The following is a 20,160-nucleotide window of genomic DNA, read 5'->3' as shown; positions in this document are numbered from 1 at the left end:
ACTGCCCCGGTTTGGCGGGCAGCAGCTGCCTCTGACCTGGGCTGCCTCAGCGCGACCACGACCCAGGCAGCTAACTCTGACCCGGGCTTCCGGTGCGCGCTTGCAATCTGAACTGCCCCGGTTTGGCGGGCAGCAGCTGCCTCTGACCTGGGCTGCCTCAGCGCGACCGGGACCCAGGCAGCTAACTCTGACCCGGGCTTCCGGTGCACGCTTGCGATCTGAACTGCCCCGGTTTGGCGGGCAGCAGCTGCCTCTGACCTGGGCTGCCTCAGCGCGACTACGATCTAGGCAGCTAACTCTGACCAAGGCTGCCAAAGTCTGCCTGCAATTAGATATCATTAAGAAGTCAAATCAGATTTCCTTTACAGGGATTCAAACCCACATTCCTTTATAGGAAGAGACTACAAATTATTACAGGATGGGTAATACCCAGAGCACTCCCCTATCTCTCCTTACGAGTAATTTCAAAGAAGTTAGAGCAAGGGGCCATGATCTTGGTATAGAAATCAGGAAAGGAAAGCTAATTACTCTGTGTCGCTCCGAATGGCCTGCCTTTGATGTGGGGTGGCCACCCGAAGGGACCTTCCGACTTGCTGTCATCACTAGAGTAAAGTCCAAGATTTTCCTACCTGGGCGTGCGGGCCACTTAGATCAAATCCCATATATCCTCATATGGCAGGACCTTGTTGAGAACCCGCCTCCTTGGCTGTCCCCTTTCCAATTAGCCTCTGAACCCTGTAAGGCACTGGTTGCTCAACCACTAAAATCCAAGCAGCCAACTGCCTCCCCCCATCCTGTTCTACCTGACAGCGGGGACCCACTGTTCACAGAACCCCCTCCGTACCCCTCCGGGCCCCAGGCCCCAGCCCCCCTGGCTGAGCTGCGGGAGGGAGCAGGCGGATGGGAGGCGGCCGGCACACACGGGCCCGCTGAAAGGGAAAGTAACTTTGAAGGGCCGGCGGGGCGGACGCGAGGGTGCACTTCGCGGACTAGCCCCCCTCAGCCGCCTGACTCCACGGTGGCTTTACCCCTTCGGGAAATAGGACCCCCAGATGACACAGGAATCCCCAGGCTCCAGTACTGGCCATTCTCCACCAGTGATCTGTATAACTGGAAGACTCAGAGTGCTCGGTTTTCAGACAACCCCAAAGATTTACTGGCTTTACTGGATAGTGTCATGTTCACCCACCAGCCCACTTGGGATGATTGTCAGCAGCTCCTCCGAATCTTGTTCACCACGGAGGAGCGGGAGAGAATACAGATAGAAGCTAGAAAGCTGGTCCCGGGGGACGACGGTCAACCGACTGCCAACCCCGACCTCATAAATGCAACCTTTCCTCTGACCAGGCTGGCGTGGGACTACAATACGGCAGAAGGTAGGGGACGGCTACACCTTTATCGCCAGACTCTAATGGCAGGTCTCCGGGCAGCTGCTCGCAAGCCCACTAATTTGGCTAAAGTATATTCTATTCTGCAGGGGAAGACAGAGAGCCCAGCTACCTACTTAGAAAGATTAATGGAAGCTTTTAGACAGTACACCCCCATAGATCCAGAGGCTCCAGGAAGTCAGGCAGCTGTTGTAATGTCTTTCGTAAATCAGGCAGCCCCAGATATTAAGAGAAAACTCCAGAAATTAGAAGACTTGGAGGGGAAGTGGATTCAGGACCTCCTTCAGATAGCCCAGTGGGTTTACAATAACAGAGATACTCCAGAGGAAAAGCAATTTAAGGCCACTGAAAAAATGACCAAGGTCCTGGCAGCAGTGGTACAGAAAGAGCATCTACAGCCAGAGTACACCCAACCTAGGCGGCCCCCCCGGCATGATAATCTGAGCAAAGACCAATGTGCCTATTGTAAGGAGGCTGGCCACTGGGTAAGAGACTGCCCCAAAAAGAAACCACGAGGACAGGGACCCGGACCCCCTAGGTCTACACCCGTACTAGTCACTCAAGACGAAGACTAGGGAAGACGGGGTTCGGACCCCCTACCCGAACCTAGGGTAACTTTGCAAGTGGAGGGGTCCCCAGTCCAGTTCTTGGTCGATACGGGAGCACAGCACTCGGTCTTAGTTAAAACTAATGGGAAATTATCCTCCAAATCCTCGTGGGTACAAGGGGCCACAGGAGTTAAGAAATACCCATGGACAACACAAAGAACAGTAAACCTCGGAGCCAAGAATGTAACCCATTCTTTCCTGGTCATCCCTGAGAGCCCCTGTCCCCTATTGGGGAGAGACCTGCTAACTAAAATGGGAGCACAGATCCATTTCCTCCCTGAGGGGCCCGTCGTGACCAACTCCCACAATCGACCCGTGTCCGTCCTGACTATAAACCTAGAAGATGAGTACCGGCTCCACCAGGAGAAAGCGGCCCTTGACCAGGACGTAGCAACCTGGCTCCAGCAATATCCAGAAGCGTGGGCAGAGACGGGGGGCTTAGGTCTAGCAAAACACCGTCCTGCCTTATTTATTGAACTAAAGCCTGGGACAGACCCCGTGCGGGTACGCCAATACCCGATGCCCCTAGAGGCCAAGAAAGGGATTGCCCCGCATATCCGCCAGCTCCTTGACCAAGGGGTCCTTCGCCCATGTCACTCACCGTGGAATACTCCATTGTTGCCGGTACGAAAACCTAATAGTGGAGAATACAGACCTGTACAAGACTTAAGAGAAATCAACAAGAGGGTTGTGGACATACATCCAACTGTACCTAACCCGTATACCCTCCTAAGTACCTTAAACCCTAAACATCAATGGTACACTGTTTTAGACTTGAAAGATGCTTTCTTCAGTTTGCCTTTAGCCCCTCAGAGCCAAAAGCTCTTCGCCTTCGAGTGGAATGACCCTGATAGGGGCATAAGTGGCCAACTGACATGGACCAGGCTGCCGCAGGGATTCAAAAACTCTCCTACCCTGTTCGATGAGGCCCTCCATGAAGACCTGGGTGAGTACCGACGTAAACACCCTGAAATAATTTTACTACAGTATGTTGATGACCTCCTAATTGCTGCTGAGACCCAAGAAGCTTGCATCCAAGGGACCAAGGGTCTCTTACAAGCTCTGGGGAATCTAGGCTACCGAGCCTCGGCAAAGAAAGCTCAAATCTGTAAGCCAGAGGTAACATATCTAGGGTACCTGCTTAAGGGAGGGCAGCGCTGGCTAACAGACGCCCGGAAACAAACTGTTCTGCAGATCCCCAGGCCACAATCCACCCGACAAGTGAGAGAATTCCTGGGGTCGGCAGGGTTTTGCAGACTATGGATACCTGGGTTCGCAGAACTGGCTAAACCCTTGTATCAGGCAACACGGGGGCAACAGCCATTTAATTGGACAGACGAAGCCGAGTTGGCCTTCCAACAGATTAAAACCGCCCTACTCTCCACGCCTGCACTAGGACTACCTGATGTTACCAAGCCCTTCCACTTATACGTGGATGAGAGTAAGGGTGTCGCCAAGGCGGTAATAACTCAGAACTTAGGCCCCTGGCGGAGGCCAGTTGCCTACCTGTCAAAGAAGTTAGACCCAGTAGCTGCTGGGTGGCCCCCTTGTCTCCGAATGATTGCGGCCATGGCTCTGATGGTGCAAGATGCTGATAAACTTGTCATGGGGCAAGAATTGCGGGTCGTTACTCCACATGCCATCGAAGGTGTACTCAAACAGCCACCTAATCGATGGATAACGCCTGGCTCACCCACTACCAAGGACTACTACTAAATCCTCTCAGGATAATTTTCCTGCCCCCAACGACCTTAAACCCTGCCTCGCTGCTGCTCAACCCGGACCTGGATGCCCCACTCCATGACTGCACCAAGATACTAGCTCAGGTGCACGGAGTTCAAGAAGACCTGCAGGACCGCCCACTTCCTGACGCCGACCTCGTCTGGTTCACTGATGGGAGCAGCTTCATGCGTCAAGGCCAGAGGTACGCTGGAGCGGCAGTAACTTCAGAGACTGAGGTAATCTGGGCGGAAACCCTGCCCCCGGGGACATCGGCCCAGAAGGCCGAACTGATAGCGCTCACCCAAGCTCTTACCTTAGGGGCGGGGAAAAAGCTGACAGTATATACAGACAGCCGATATGCTTTTGCAACGGCGCATATACATGGGGCCATTTACAGGGAGCGAGGGTTACTGACGGCTGAAGGAAAAGAGATAAAAAACAAGCAAGAGATCCTAGCCCTGCTAACAGCCCTATGGAGGCCAGAAAAGTTAGCCATTGTACATTGCCCAGGGCATCAGAAACTAACTACTCCAACTGCTCAGGGCAACTTTCTGGCAGACCAAACTGCAAGGAATGTGGCGAAGGCTCCCAGCCAACTCCTTGCACTCCAGCTCCCTGACCCGGGCCCCCGGGACTTGCCATATTTCCCTGAATATTCAGAACAAGATCTCCAGTGGATTGACAAACTTCCCCTGAAACAAATCCAGAATGGGTGGTGGACTGATACTAATGACCAAAGCATCCTACCAGAAAAACTAGGACAACAGGTGTTAGAACACATCCAGCGAACCACCCACCTGGGGGCCCGGCGGATGATAGACCTGATCAGACGCTCCAAGCTCAAAATCAGACATATAGCTGAGACGGCCAGCAGTATCGTGACAAGTTGCAAAGTCTGCCAGCTTAACAACGCATACCCCCAATCTCAAGCTGCAGCAGGAACAAGGCTCAGGGGAACCAGGCCCGGTATCTACTGGGAAGTAGATTTTACCGAAATAAAGCCAGGAAAGTACGGGTACCGGTACTTACTTGTCTTTGTAGATACTTTTTCAGGGTGGACTGAAGCATTCCCAACCAAAAGAGAAACTGCTCAGGTCGTAGCAAAGAAAATTCTGGAAGATATCCTTCCCAGGTATGGCTTCCCCATCCAGATAGGGTCAGATAATGGGCCCGCTTTTGTCGCTAAGGTAAGTCAGGACTTGGCTTCCATCCTTGGGGCAAATTGGAAACTACATTGCACTTACAGGCCCGAGTTCAGGACAGGTAGAAAGGATGAATCGGACCTTAAAAGAGACCTTAACTAAATTGACTATAGAGACTGGCGCTAATTGGGTAGTCCTTCTCCCCTATGCTCTGTTCCGGGCCCGTAATACCCCTTACAAACTGGGCCTTACCCCTTACGAAATCATGTATGGCAGACCTCCACCCCTGGTTCCTAGCTTAAAAGATGACCTGCTTAAGTCTGAAACAGAAAATGTCTCTGAATTCTTATTTTCCTTACAAGCCTTACAGAAAATTCACCAAGAAATCTGGCCCAAGCTGAAAGAGCTATATGAGACCAGTCCCCCACCGACACCCCATCCGTACCAGCCGGGAGACTGGGTCCTGGTTAAGCGACACCGACAAGAGACCCTAGAGCCCAGGTAGAAAGGACCACTCCAAGTACTCCTGACCACACCCACCACCCTGAAGGTAGAAGGCATTGCGTCGTGGATCCACTACACCCACGTCAAGCCAGTGGACCCAACCTCCGACCTTCTGGGGCCAATCACGGCGGCGGCTGAAGCACCGGACACGTGGACTGTGGACAGAGCTAAGAACAACCCCTTAAAACTCACCCTGCGCCGGCAGCATAGCTCACTGCAAACATGCAGTTAGGTAGTCTAACTCTAACATTAGTCGCCCTAGTGGCCACTGGAGAAAACATAAAGCCAGCTCCTAATCCCTTTGTCTGGAGATTCTGGCTTTATGAAAACCAAACCCACCCTGGGCAACCTCATAAGCCCGGGAAATTAGTGGCCAGTGCAGATTGCCCCTCCTCAGGGTGCAATAGCCCAATTTTACTAAATTTTACCGATTTCCCAGTAGCCAAACCAGTGGCACCAATAATATGCTTCGAGTATGATCAGACTGAATACAATTGTAAACACTATTGGTGGCACCAAAGTGCCGGCTGCCCTTATAACTATTGTAACATCCATAAATACCAATGGTGGGGTGGAAGAGAACAGATAGATCCCAGATGGCCCTTCCATCGCAGACGAGATAGAGACCTTTCATATACATGGATAGTTAGAGACCCCTGGAACTCCCGCTGGACCACGCCTCAACACGGGGCTGTATACTCCTCCGCCTCCACATGGCCTAGCAGTCACCTCTGTCTGTGGTGGGGTCTAGTGCAGGTACAGCCCCTGGTCCATGGAAATATCCAGCGACAAGAAAACCGCCTGACACAAGACTTACGTCCTTTTTCCTGGTTAAAATTATTGCAAGAAGGATTAGAACTTGCCAACCTTACAGGACTTCACAGCGTGTCTGGCTGCTTTCTGTGTGCCACTCTAGGGCGTCCACCGCTAACCGCTGTCCCCCTGCCATGGGGATCCTCCACCTCAGCCCAAGCTAACAACCACCGAAACCTCTCATATGCCCCTATCCCTAACGTGCCACTATACCTAAACCCCAGTCAAGAAAAGTTTCCCTACTGTTTCTCAGGAACTAATTCCAGCCTCTGCAACATCACTGCAACGCCCCCTAATATCACCTTAAGGGCTCCGTCAGGCATATTCTTCTGGTGTAATGGAACATTATCTAAAAACCTATCAAGCCCCTCTGTTACCAACCTACTGTGTCTTCCTGTCAAATTAGTTCCCCGGTTAACTCTGCTTACTGCCGGCGAGTTCCTAGGGTATACCGGTAACTGGACTAGTGCTGTTATTCACCCAGACCCTAGACCGAGACCTGCACGAGCCATATTTCTCCCCCTCATTGCAGGAATCTCCCTCACCACATCCTTCATGGAGGCCGGACTGGCTGGGGGAGCCCTAGGTCACACCCTTATAGAAAGTAACAAGCTGTACCAACAATTTGCCGTTGCTATGGAGGAGTCAGCTGAGTCCCTTGCCTCCCTCCAGCGGCAGCTCACGTCCCTAGCACAGGTAACCTTGCAGAACCGGAGGGCCTTAGACCTACTCACTGCTGAAAAAAGGGGAACATGTATGTTTCTAAAGGAAGACTGTTGTTTCTACATAAATGAATCAGGGCTCGTGGAAGACCGGGTCCAACAGTTACGCAAGTTAAGCACAGAAGTAAGAACACGGCAGTTTGCTTCAGCTGCAGACCAATGGTGGAACTCATCTACGTTTTCTCTGTTAGCTCCCTTCCTTGGACCCCTACTGAGTCTACTATTTCTGCTTACCGTAGGACCTTGTGTTGTTAACAGAATTTTGCGGTTCGTTAGAGAAAGGTTTGACACTGTACAACTCATGGTCCTCAGAGCCCAATACCAACCTGTAAACGCTGAAGCAGAATCAGACTTATAAGACCCAAGATTGGCTCTAAAAATACCTGAAAAGAAAAGGGGGGAATGAAAGGAGCCGGGCACATTCCTCAGCCCCGGGCTCAAAACAAACAAGCCCAGTACAAACACATCCCATCTTCCCATCTCACCACATATCGCCATATATCTCTCAAACTTCTGAGCCCAGTACAAACACCACCAGGAAAGTGTCCGATAAGGGGACAGCCGTTCAAAGTTTTACTGAAAAAGCGGGAACCAAAAGAATTCCTTTGTTCCCCTGTAACTCTCAGGCTATAAAAAGCAAACACTCGCATTGTTCAGGGCCCTCTTGTATGCTGTGGAATGGAGGGACCAGGTTCGAACTTGTAGTAAAGATCCTTGCCGCTTGGCTTTGACTCTGGACTCTGGTGGTCTTCTTTGGGGAACTAATGGTCTGGGCATAACAGTACATGTGCTAAAAGACTTTTAGTTTAGTGGAAGATAAACCAAGTATATGATTTTTAAGAAATTCACCTTTTGTTTTAAATGTGGGGACATCAGCAGTGGACTTTATAGTCCTTGGTGCCTTTCTACTGAGAAATTTCCTTTAGCACCTATTTTTATTAGTTTTTAGAACAAAGAAAGCCAAACACCATTTTATATTTGACAATGCTTCCTGGATGATTTTTATACCAGATAAGCTATATTTCATTTTTATATTAGTGTGTTATTAATGTTAAACTTAGTTTTAATAAAACTTTGTAGACATATTTATTCAATTTTTAATGTCTGACCATAAGGTAAGATTTTTATAGGCTCTTTTTAACCTTTCATAATTTTTTGTTAAAGAGCAGGTTAGTGCTTTAAGAAAAACCCATTGTGTTTTTATTTTAATGTTCGGTTTACAGAAAAATTGGATGATACCTCTTTAACTTTAGCCAATATGTTTACACACAGAATTTTCTTTACAATTAACGTTTTAAAACTTGCGTAAACCTTTAAAACAATTTTTTTAACCTTTTCATGTAGGTAAAAATTTACATTCCTGTGCCTGCTTATAATCCATTTACCAAAGGTATATTTTACTTTCCTAATACACCTTGCACATAAACTGTTTTTTTAAATAGTTTTACGTTCAGGAGGCCTATATTGTACAACATTTCTTGCATAAATTCCTTTTTTTTAATAACTTCTTTTTCTCACAACTTTCGCAGACAATTCTTCGATATGTCTCAACTTTCTGACTTATTACAAACTTTTTTTTTTTTTTTTGAGATGGAGTCTCGCTCTGTCGCTCAGGCTGGAGTGCAGTGGCCCGATCTCGGCTCACTGCAAGCTCCGCCTCCCGGGTTCACGCCATTTACCTGCCTCAGCCTCCCAAGTAGCTGGGACTACAGGCGCCCGCCGCCACAGCTGGCTAATTTTTTGTATTTTTAGTAGAGACGAGGTTTCACCATGTTAGCCAGGATGGTCTCCATCTCCTGACCTTGTGATCCGCCCGCCTCGGCCTCCCAAAGTGCTGAGATTTCAGGCGTGAGCCATCGCGCCCGGCCCAAACTTTTTGTTTAAACGACCAGTTAATTTATTTCAGGGCAAGAATTTACCGTATAACTTTTTTTTTACGTAAATTCTGTCCCCCCTTTTTTTCTGAAGATGATAACCATTCTTTTCCAAAGTGAACTTCCTTTATGTCTGTGGACTAGACTGTCTAAGGCCACAAGATTAGAAGTTACTATAATACATGTTACACTTTTAACTTTTAGCAGACTTCAGTTTTGTTGAAAACCTTGTAAGTTTGGGATTTTAATTATCCTTTGCTATTAATAAGACCTTGTTTAGTCCAAATTAACTTAGAATTGGTATAGTTTTTGTTTGTTTTTTTAAATTACCTGGGAGGAACCATCTATTGTCCTGTCCTAAAGGGAGTTCCTCCTAGGTCTGGTCGGACCTTTGTATGGTAATTAAGATTTAGATCTCCTGTTAGGAAACCTGCTGGGTTAAGGGAATTTTCAGTGGTTAATGTTAAATCTTCCTTTTTTTTTTTTTTTTTTTTTTTTACTTAGGATATTTCTGAACTGATGAGGTATGCTGACAATGAGGTTTCCTCTAAAAGTTATTTTTCTACTTTCTTCTGTTAGCAAAGCAGTTGCCGCTACAGATTGAATGCTTTTGGGCCATCCGCAGATTACTAGGTTAAGGATTGTTGATAGGAAGGCTACAGGTTGTTAGTGGCCTCAGTGCTTTCGGGCTAAGCCCTTGTTTACACTTACAACAAGGTGGTATTGGAGTGTTGTAGGGTCACGGAGAAGACCTTCAATTATCAATTATAGGTTTTAAATTTACCCTGGCTTTTAAAGGAATAGGGTACACTTTTTTTCTTAACTACTTGTATATCTCTTTCTTTCTCTCTTTAACTTTCTGTCTCTCTCTTTGACTTTTCCTTTTGGCTCTGCCTCTTCCTCTCTCTCTGCCTCTCTCCCTCCTTGACTCCGTCTTTGTCTTTCCCTCTCTTCCTGTCTCTCTTTTCCTCTTTTCCTCTCTGTCTCTTTTCTCTGTCTCTCTCTGCTGGTCTTTCCTTGCCTCTGCCAGCTGCTTATGCTGCTGTTCTCTCAACCACTGTGGCGGGGCAGGGGTGGGGGGGTGTGATCTAAAACCAGCTGTAACCAAGTGTCTATGAACGGGAACTGGTCTAGGCGCCCTGGCTTTCAGGTTACCTTGTGCCGTACCTTTGAAACAAGGGACCTGTCCAGGCTTCTTTCTGATGGCCAACGGCCACCTATAATGTTGGCCAGTCTATTTCACACAAAGTTCTAAGTTTTCCTGGTATCATAGTAATGCCGTAATCTCCCTTCAGTCCTTTCTTGAAATTTTTCAACGTAGTTCCTAGTGTGGTGGGCTTATTTTGTGCCTGACCCATGCTTCCTCGAGACAAAACACCACGCTCACACCACAAAACAAAGAACGGGTAAAAAGGGCACACACACACTTTTACAGTTTACACCAAACCAGAATCAAAACCAAAATCAGAGTATCAAGAGATCCAAGCCAGGTCAAAACCAAAGTATCAAGCAATCCAAGTTAAGTCAAAAACAAAAGCCAAAGTACCGGTACAGGCATGCCGTGGGTGATCAGGCCACGCTTCCACTCAAATGGAGTGGGCAAGTTCCAAAGACCAGTCTTACCAAGTTTCAGATGTCTGGACTCCCAAGTGCCAGTTTCTTCCCGGTGTTCAGCCACTGCGTTGATCCTCTGGGAGCCTGCCACATGCTGCTCTGGCGACACGTCCCATGGGGCAATTGCCTACCGGGGAGCGCTCTTTGGATCCGCATTGCTCAGGCTGGTCTGAGTCCCCCGCAGGGATGCTCCGCAGGGCAGGCCTAAGTCATCTAAGGGGCTGCCTTGGCCTTCCTCTAATCACCTTGTTTCCCGGTCAGGGAACCAAGAAATGCAACAGGACTAGCCGCAGACAAGAACACCTCAGACATCAAGTTGTAGAAGGAAAGGGCTTTATTCAGCTGGGAGCATCAGTGGACTCACATCTCCAAAAACCGAGCTCCCCGAGTAAGCAATTCCTGTCCCTTTTAAGGGCTTACAACTCCATGGGGGTCCGCATGAGAGGGTCATGATCGATTGAGCAAGCAGGGGGTACGTGACTAGGAGCTGCATGCACCGGTAATCAGAATGGAACAGAACAGGACATGGGTTTTCACGATGGTTTTCCATACAGTGTCTGAAATCTATAGATAACACAAGAAGTTAGGTCAGGGGTTGATTTTTAACTACCAGGCCCATGGCACGATGCTGGGCTATCTGCCTGTGGATTCCATTTCTGCCTTTTAGATTTTATTTCTTCTTTCTTTGGAGGCAGAAATTGGGCATAAGACAATATGAAGGGTGGTCTCCTCCCTTAAAACATTGCGCAGATTTTAAGGCGAAGTCAGTACTTGTTCATTTGTTCAATTTCTTGTACTTCTGAGTGTTTGGAATAGCCTGAAGGTGATTAGTGTGAAGCCAAAATGTTTGCCAGAGAGACTTGATAGGATACTCCTAAGTTCAGGGATTTGGAATGTGCGATGTAAAATTGGAATACTTTTGCGAGATATTTGAAATAGTGGGATTTCACAATGAGTGGCCAGTGTGGGGAGAGGCTGGAGGAGTTTAATCTCTATGTGGAAAATATGGCAAGGTCTTGCAAATTTAAAAATGTGTATTTTCTTTTCCTCTGCAATTCCATTTCTAGGAATTTACCCCGAAAATATATTTGCTAAGCACATTTTGTGTACTAAGTCATGCATGTACCTGGTTATTCGTTACAACATTATACAAAAAAAAAAGTAAAAATATCAGTGTTTAGCCTTAGGAGACTGGTGAACTAAGTTGTGGCACATTCTTCAGTTGAAAACTTTGCACCTGCAGAGTGAAGGAGCTCTATGTGTATTGATGGGACATTCTTCTAAGATGTGTTAAGCTAAAAACAAAAACAAAAAGCAAGGTGAAGAATAATATGTCATTGTTGCCTGGCCTGGGGGCCATTGGTGACGGAGAACCATTGTGATTTCCTTGTTTAAGCATAGAATGTCTTGGGAAGAATACAAAGGTGGTTACAACTTTTGGCAGCATCTGTGCAGAACCACTCTGAGTACCTGGGGGACAGGTAGGAAGGAGATGTACTTTCCATAGCACACGCTTTTTATCTTTTAAATGTGTCTTATATACATGTATTTTATATTCAGAAAGTTTGACCACCAATCATATCATTTGGGTTGAAAACTGTGAAACCTCTATGTTTCCCTCCCACATTCATGTCTGCCACCTGTTGGGTCTGCCTGGTCTCTTTGACCTTGATGACTTGAGAAGCAGTCATTGACCACACTGACAGTTTTAGGCTTACCCTAAAACAGTCCGCCTGGCCCCCAGCATATTGACATTTTTCCTCTTGATTTGTGTGACTGACAATGTTTCTGTTTCCCTCCCCCAGCTTTGGCAGCAGGTAAGCAGCTGTTTGCCAAGAACCCAGGTCACTGCTAAGAAAGGGTGCCTTCGGGAGAAGAGTGTCCAGAGGAAACCAATGCCAGATGCATCTGGAGTTACACTCAGCACTCGCAGTATGAGACATTGTGTGCCAGCATCTCTTTCCTTCTGGCAAAGACTGTAGCTCTCCAGGTAGGAGGATCCTGGAAGCTGTGAGCACCTGGAAGCTGTGAGCACCAGGAGCCTTGCCAGAGGAGGATGGGGCCAGATATGAACTCTCTACCATGAACATGGTTCTCGGCTTATGAAGGAATTTTAAGTAAAACAATTATTTAATTTCCACATATTCAAGTCAAAAGCCTTCTGTGTGAAGTGCCAGTGATTACCCCTCCACGGGAGTTATCAGGATTTTTCTGGCACCAAGTTTAATTCTTCTTGGTACTTCTCGTAGTGACAGATCTGCAGGACAGATTTATCTGTTGAATGCTCTTGGGCAGGAAAACCATGTAAAACCTCTGGAAGCAGCATCAGGACAGCAGAGCAGAGCCCCCATCCTCACTGCTCACTTGCACAGAAACTCCATCTGGACTCGGATGCTTTTACTGAAGACCCATCTAGCTTCATTCATCTTTAGAGTCCATCCGTTCTGGGGAGACCTGGCGTTTGTAGTTGCCTCCTGTGGCCGTGTTTTTCTGTCATTCTGTTCCCAGGCCTTCTATTCGGGCGGTTGAAGGGTGTGGACTTTGGAATGGGGTTTGCTGTTCTTCGGGAACTTGCTTCCTTTCCCTGGCTGGTGCTGTCGGGAAGGACCATCTGAAGGCTGCAATTTGTTCTTAGGGAGGCAGGTGCTGCCCTGGCCTGGATCTTCCACCATGTTCCTGTTGCTGCCTTTTGATAGCCTGATTGTCAACCTTCTGGGCATCTCCCTGACTGTCCTCTTCACCCTCCTTCTCGTTTTCATCATAGTGCCAGCCATTTTTGGAGTCTCCTTTGGTATCCGCAAACTCTACATGAAAACTCTGTTAAAAATCTTTGCGGTAAGTTATGCTGTTACAAAAGGTTGCTTCACAGAGGAGGGTAGAAGTGCATTTAGCAAAAAGTTATTCTTACAGGCCTATTATCTCTTTATTAGATAGGGAGAAAGTTGGGAGAATGGGAAGTGGCTTTTTGAGTAAGAAGAATAACTAAACGTCTACTTTTGAAAGGTACTTGTGTGTTTGATTTATGCCGAACTGAGAGACCTATACCATGACTCCACATGTTGCCTGTTTATTTCAAAGAGAATGGGGCTTAGAATTAAAGAAAAGCACTGCCAATCTCTGTCTCTTCTTGCATAACTGACGCCATAGCTCGAAGCTGCTGCAGGCATATTCCCTCACTGAGAAGCATGGGAAAGCCTCTTCCAGGCATTTATTCTAAGTAGGTCCTTGCATTTCAGACTAAAAGAATGGACAGAAAAGGGCATTTGAATTGTTTTATTTTCTTAAAGATAGAGGCAAAGGATACATTTCTGAACATATGTCAGAACTTACCTGACCGTTGAATTATACCAAACTGGTCACATTGTAAGGAAATAGGTGAGAAGTGATGTTTTTTGGAAGTTGATCTCTCCCACAAGACTTAAATACCTCTGCACAGATTTGGTGATTTCATTGTAATGTCTGTTTTTAGTAGTCACCAAATCTTTAGGGATTCATGTATAATTTGAGAAGTGCACTTATAGTAGTAAAAATAATACAGCATTGTTTGTTCATATTTTATCTTTTTCTTTTCTTTTCTTTTTTTTTTTTTTTTTTGAGACAGAGTCTCACTCTGTCGCCCAGGCTGGAATGCAGTGGCGCAATCACGGCTCACTGCAACCTCTGCCTCCCGGGTTCAAGCAATTCACCTGCTTCAGCCTCCTGAGTAGCTGGGACTACAGGCCCATGCCACCACACCCGGCTATTTTTTCGTATTTTTAGTAGAGACAGGGTGTCACCATGTTGTCCAGGCTGGTCTCGAACTCCTGACCCCTCAAGTGATCTGTCCACCTCAGCCTCCCAGAGTGCTGGGATTACAGGCCCGAGCCACCGTACCTGGCCCATATTGTATCTTCTGGTTTTGAGAGTAACTTTTATCGTTTTTCTTTGGTTCCTTATAATTCTGTGGTAGATGGGGCATTTTATCAACCTGCATTTTATTTATCTGCATTTTATCAATGAAGAAAAAGACTCAGATTAAGTGAGCTACGTGAAATGTTACATTATAGTGTGAAATATTTTTTATGTTTGTCATTGAATCTTGGGTTTTTTCTTTTTTGGTACTTAGTATGTCTATAAGCATATGGTTTGTTTTTTTTTTACATTTAAGAAAACCAAGGGGAAATTGACAACATAAAGTTAATAATTTTAGAGTGAACAGTTCAGTAGCGTTTACTATATTCACATTGTTTTCTGTCCAATTCACAACATTTTCATCAGTCCAAAGGAAACCCCACACTCATTAAGCATTCACTCCCCATTCCTCCCTCCGCCAGCCCTGGCAACCACAGTCTGCATTCTGCCTCTGAATTTACCTATTCTGCATATTTCATGTGAATGGAATCATACCAAATATGCCCTTCTGTGTCTGGCTTCTTTCACTCAGCATAACGTTTTCAAGGTTCATCAGCATCGTAGCACGTGTCACTACTTCTCTTCTGCCTGTTTGTGGGTGAGGGGCTGAATTATATTTTACTGTACGTCTCTACCACAATTTGCTCATCCTTTCATCCATTGATGGACAAGGATGGGCTGTTTCTACCTTCTCTGGCTATTTTGAATAGTGCTGCTGTGGACCTGCGTGTACATGCATTTGTTTGAGTACTTGTTTTTTAAGAATATAATCTTAGAGCATTGCTTAGGATGGACTTGGGTTATCTGTATCTGGGTCCTTGCTACTCAGAGAGCGATCTGGAGAGCAGCTGCATGAGCATCGCCGAGCAGCTGGTTAGAAATGACCATTGCAGGCCCACCCCAGACCTATTGAGTTAGACTCTGCACAGGTGAATCAGATGCGTATTAAAATTTGAGGAGTAGTGATCTAGTCAGTCTTTGGACTGGCTGTTTTTTAATGTATTTATTTTAATTAGGAAATGTAATTTTCATATATTTTAGTCCAAGAAAATCGCGAGCAGCACACAGGATCCCTGCGGATGGTATAACTTACACCTGGGCCCTTTTACCACCATGAAAAACATCTATCAGGATAGAATTAGTAGAAAAGCTGATAAACTTAGGACACAGTGAGTGGTGTCTAGTGTCTAGCTTTCATTTACATTTGTAAGCAAGTGGTTAATTCATGGACCTATGGAAATTGTAATTATTAAAAGGTAGAAGTAAGAGTTATGAGCCTAGAGTTCTCTTGTAGTAGTTAAAATTTCACTTGGATGACTTTAGGTGGGGCAGAAGGCCTAGAATCCATGTATATTCCTTGCTCCATTTTGAAAATGTCCCCAAAATTAATACTTTAAAGTTTATAGCCAAATAAATCCTTTGTATTGTGACTATTATTTAAAATGTACATCCCTATGACTTCTAATGTAGATTATGATACAATGGAAAATTCATCATATGTGTACTTTGGGCCAATTTATAGGACCTGCAGTCTTGAACCAACAGAGACTATTTGAAGCCACATCTTGAAAATTACTGGTTTGGGCCACAGTGGTGTATGTATGTATTTATTTATGAGACAGAGTCTTGCTCTTTTGCCCAGGCTGGAGTGCAGTGGCATGATCTTGGCCCACTGCAGCCTCCTCCTCCTGGGTTCAAGCAATTCTCCTGCCTCAGCCACCCAAGTAGCTGGGATGACAGGCACGCGCCACCACACCCGGCTAATTTTTGTATTTTTAGTAAAGACAGGGTTTCGCCATGTTGCTCAGGCTGGTCTTGAACTCCCGGCCTCAACTGATCCATCCAACTCAGTCTTCCAAAGTGGTGCTGGGATTACAGGCGTGAGCCACCACACCTGGCCTGGGGCACAGTGATTTAGAAGTGGTAATGGAAGTAGCATATGTATATTTGTGACCTCAACATTTAGAATTTCAGAAACTAGATTTGCACTCCTTCCTTCCTTAGAGGTGTGTGCCAGCCACCGAAAGGGTTGTGGATGCCCTGTGGGGCCTGTCCTGTTCGTGGACCATTACAGCCTGGCTGTAAACTGAGTCACGTAGGCCAGAAAGGACTGGCGTATTCCTGCAGGGGCCTGGGGTGCTCCAGACGAGTGCTGGTCTTTTCTCACCCTCTGTTACTGCTCTGAGTCGATCTGAATGGAAGGTAGGAACTGAATGCTGCCTTCTCAGTGGTCACATAGGTACAGCTGAACTTGGCCCAGTGGGCTTCAGGTCTTGGGAAGTCAGTATCTGTGTATCTGTCTAAAATACACCTACACTTGTGGGTGTTTGTGTGTACCTTTCTTAAAATTGAGGAGTGTCTTAGTCTATTTAGGCTGCTATAACGAACTACCATGGGTTGGGTGGCTTAAAAAACACATTTAGTTTTTACATTTCTGGAGGCTGGGAAAACCATGTCCAGGCACCAGCAGATTCAGTGTCTGGTGAGGCCACTTCCTGGTTCATAGATATCTGTCTTCTCTCTGTGCCCTCATGCGGCAGAGGGATGAGGGAGCCCTCTGAGGTCCCTTTTTTAAGGATACTACTAGTGCTATTCATGACTGCTTCACCTTCATGACCTTATCACCTCCCAAAGGCTCCACCTCCAAATGCCATCACCTTGGGGCTTAGGTTTCAACATGAATTTTGAGGGGACATAAACATTTATTCTCTAGCAAGGAGAGACCTTTATTTTACCTTTTTAAGCCTCTTCACTGCTTCCTAAATTGGAATAATGGGTATAAGTTTAGAGCCGGAAGAAAGTTCAGAGATCATCTTCATTTTGCCGTTCTTCCTCCTGTCAGTGCATTTAAATCGCCTGGGAGGCATTTTAAAAAATACTTCTGGGGCTGGGCGCGGTGGCTCATGCCTGTAATCCCAGCACTTTGGGAGGCCGAGGCAGGTGGATCGCCTGAGGTCGGGAGTTCGAGACCAGCCTGGTCAACGTTGTGAAACTCCATCTCTACTAAAAATACAAAATTAGCCGGGCATAGTGACGCACATCTGTAATCCCAGCTACTCGGGAGGCTGAAGCAGAAGAATCGCTTGAACCCAGGAGGTGGAGGTTGTAGTGTATGGAGATCCCGCCACCGCACTCCAGCCTGGGTGACAAAGCAAGACTCCGTCTCAAAAAAAAAAAAAGTACTTTTGGGCCCCAGAACCTGCTTTAATTGATCTGGGTAAGCGTTTTTTTAAAAGCTCCGCAGGGTATTCTGATGTCCCAAGTATGGACCTCAGTGACTGTTCCTGACACAGAGGATGTGGGGGACAGGATGCTGTGATATGTGAGATTAGGTTAGAAAATGCAGTAGGGCTTCTATCTGGCCCGTCTCTCAGGCCGCTTGCCCCTGGACCCCAGCTACCATGTTGTAAGGAAGCCAACCAGGTGTAGGCAGCCCAGCTCCCAGCTCAGTGAGGCCCTGAAGGCCAGCACCAGCCACCCCACACTGGAGGGATGAGTCTTCTGAGGATTCCAGTCCTCAGCTGCACAGAATGAATGAATGAATGAATGAATGAATGAGTGGTGTATTCACGTAGTTTTGGGGTGGCTTGTAATATAGCAATAAGATAGCCAGACAGACATTAGAAAATTTTAAACATTCATTCATGGCCCACAGCTTGTAACACCTTTTAATTTTTTTTTTTTTTTTTTGCCTTCTTCCTTTCAGTCTTTGGCAATAAACATTTATATTTTATGGCTGTATTAATAGTGTTTACTTGTTGTTGTGTGTCTACATTTTCTTTTGGCATTTTATCAGCCATTTTCATATTTTACTAAATAATCTTCATAAAGATCATTAAAACTGGATACCTAATAGTTCATGCAGTACATACACCTGTGCTTTTGGCAGACCTAAGCTAGCCCTGGCTTACAGCTCCTTTCCCATGACTAGTTCTCCCTATATAAAGGAACCAGGAGAAAGTATTTGTGTACCTGCCAAGGGAGGAGGAACATGGAGAGGATATGGGTGGATCAATATCTTTTCTATTCCCTTTCCTGGAAGCCCTAACTCAGTGCAGGTCCTGTTCATGTTGAGTCACAGAAGATCTTTGTGTGCAGAGAGCAGCATGTGACTGGAAGGGTTTTAGTGTTTGCTTAATGTTTGTGCTTCACATGAACCCCCTCCACAGTGGTGATGGTATCACTAGGAGTAGAATTCCCAGGAGTTGACCCTCAGCTGAGTTGAAAATGACCTGGAAGAGGGGAGAGAAGAAAGCCTGGATGTAAAGGAGAAAGATGAGAACAAATGATGTGAAAGGAGTTGATCAGGTCATGTTAGAGAAGATGAAACAGCTATGATGTGATCTGTGTTAAACTCCAAGGTGGAACTTGTTGGTGGAGAGTCAGAAACCAGTGGCAGTTGTGGAGAAGCTGAAGAGACTAGTGGTGGTGGCATTGTGTGCGATAGGCATTCGTGTTGGGTCAGGCAGCTGTTACCTTGAATCCCAGGGCTTTCATTACTGGCTCTGAAAAAGGCATTGAACTTTCCAGTGTTTCTTCATTTAGAGAGTGGGAGTATTAATACTCCTTTCACATGGTTGTAGTGAAAGAGGTCATCCTACCCCCGATGAGGAGTGTGATTTTAACATAGCCTTGAGTAGGTTAAAGGACAGACTGAAGCAGACAGGAATTAAGAGGGAAGACGAAAGGAAATAGTTCCAGGTTTTGTCATTTTGGCTCTACTTTTCCATAAGGAGACCTCGATGGAGAGAAATATTGGGAGTTGATGAATTAAATTAGTGACTGCCTACTAAGTAGAAGGCACTCTCTCAGACTGTGCTGAAATGCACATAGGGGTAAGTTCTGGCTGCCGCCTCTTGGGGTTTGTGTAGTCTAGTAGGAAAGACAGTATATGCATCTATAACTAATTCAGAATGAATTAGTTGAAATACCAGTTGAAATACACAGGCAGAGGTGAATTCTGATTGCAGGAATTGAGTAGGTAACATTTCTTAGATTTGACATTTGAACTGGATCCTAAAAGGGAAAAGGATAGAGCATTCTAGAAGCACAGTTGATAAAGGTGAAAAGGTAATCTTGTTTAGAGATGGCACATAGTTCAGTAGAGCAAAAACACTGGGCGCATGGAGGGAATGAGGTGGGTTACAATACTGAACTTCAGGCATTGGGAAATCATTGAAAGTTGTTTTGTTTGTTTGTTTGTTTGTTTTTTGAGACAGAGTCTCCCTCTGTTGCCCAGGCTGGAGTGCAGTGGCGCAATCTTGGCTCACTGCAACCTTTGCCTCCTGGGTTCAAGTGATTCTCCTGCCTCAGCCCCGAGTAGTTGGGGTTACAGGCGTGTGCCACCACACGTGACTATTTTTGTAGTGTTAGTAGAGATGGGGTTTTGCCATGTTGGCCAGGCTGGTCTCAAACTCCTGACCTCAAGTGATCCACCCTCCTGAAGTTCTGGGATTACAGGCATGATCCACTGCGCCCAGCCCATTGAAGGTTTTTGAACAGGAAAGTGACGTGGCTGGACTCTGGCAGCATGTGTTCAGGTGGATCGGAGGGAAGCAATTCAATAGGGAATAAGGGAGTGCAGAGGACAGGGCATGAACCACGAGGCAGCTGGGTGAGAGCATCCTCTTGGGAGGATGGCACAGGCTTGCCGTATCTTGCCCTATGCATCTCTTCCATCTGGTGCTTCCTGAGCTGTGTGTGCTTTATCATAAAGCTATACATGTAAGTAAACCATTGCCCTGAATCTTGGGAGTCATTCCAGCACATTGAACCTGAAGAAGGGTTGTGGGAACCCCGATTTATAGCTGGTCAGTCAGAAGTACGAGTCACGTGAGACTTTCAACTTGCATCTGAAGTAGGGGCAGTCATGTGGGACTGAC

At 46.4% G+C, this 20,160-nt stretch overlaps 1 protein-coding gene across 10 annotated transcripts in view; it reads left to right on the top strand.

Annotated features, from left to right (window-relative positions):
* Positions 1 to 20,160, top strand: part of GPAT4 (glycerol-3-phosphate acyltransferase 4) — a 52,808-nt gene that overhangs the window by 17,071 nt on the left and 15,577 nt on the right. For 3 of the 10 annotated variants that reach the window (XM_063709313.1, XM_063709315.1, XM_063709319.1), the window contains exon 2: positions 12,193 to 13,222. In XM_063709313.1, coding sequence (XP_063565383.1) covers positions 13,058 to 13,222 — 165 coding nt within the window. In that variant the 5' untranslated portion in view covers positions 12,193 to 13,057. Of the gene's footprint in view, positions 1 to 5,222; positions 6,874 to 8,246; positions 8,290 to 10,648; positions 10,776 to 12,192; positions 13,223 to 20,160 lie in introns of those variants that run through there. The other 7 variants (XM_063709309.1, XM_063709311.1, XM_063709316.1 and 4 more) reach the window with 6 other exon arrangements.

The sequence above is a fragment of the Gorilla gorilla genome, chromosome 7 (assembly GCF_029281585.2).
Source record: "Gorilla gorilla gorilla isolate KB3781 chromosome 7, NHGRI_mGorGor1-v2.1_pri, whole genome shotgun sequence".
NCBI lineage: Eukaryota > Metazoa > Chordata > Mammalia > Primates > Hominidae > Gorilla > Gorilla gorilla.
This window is presented reverse-complemented; position numbering and strand designations above follow the sequence as displayed.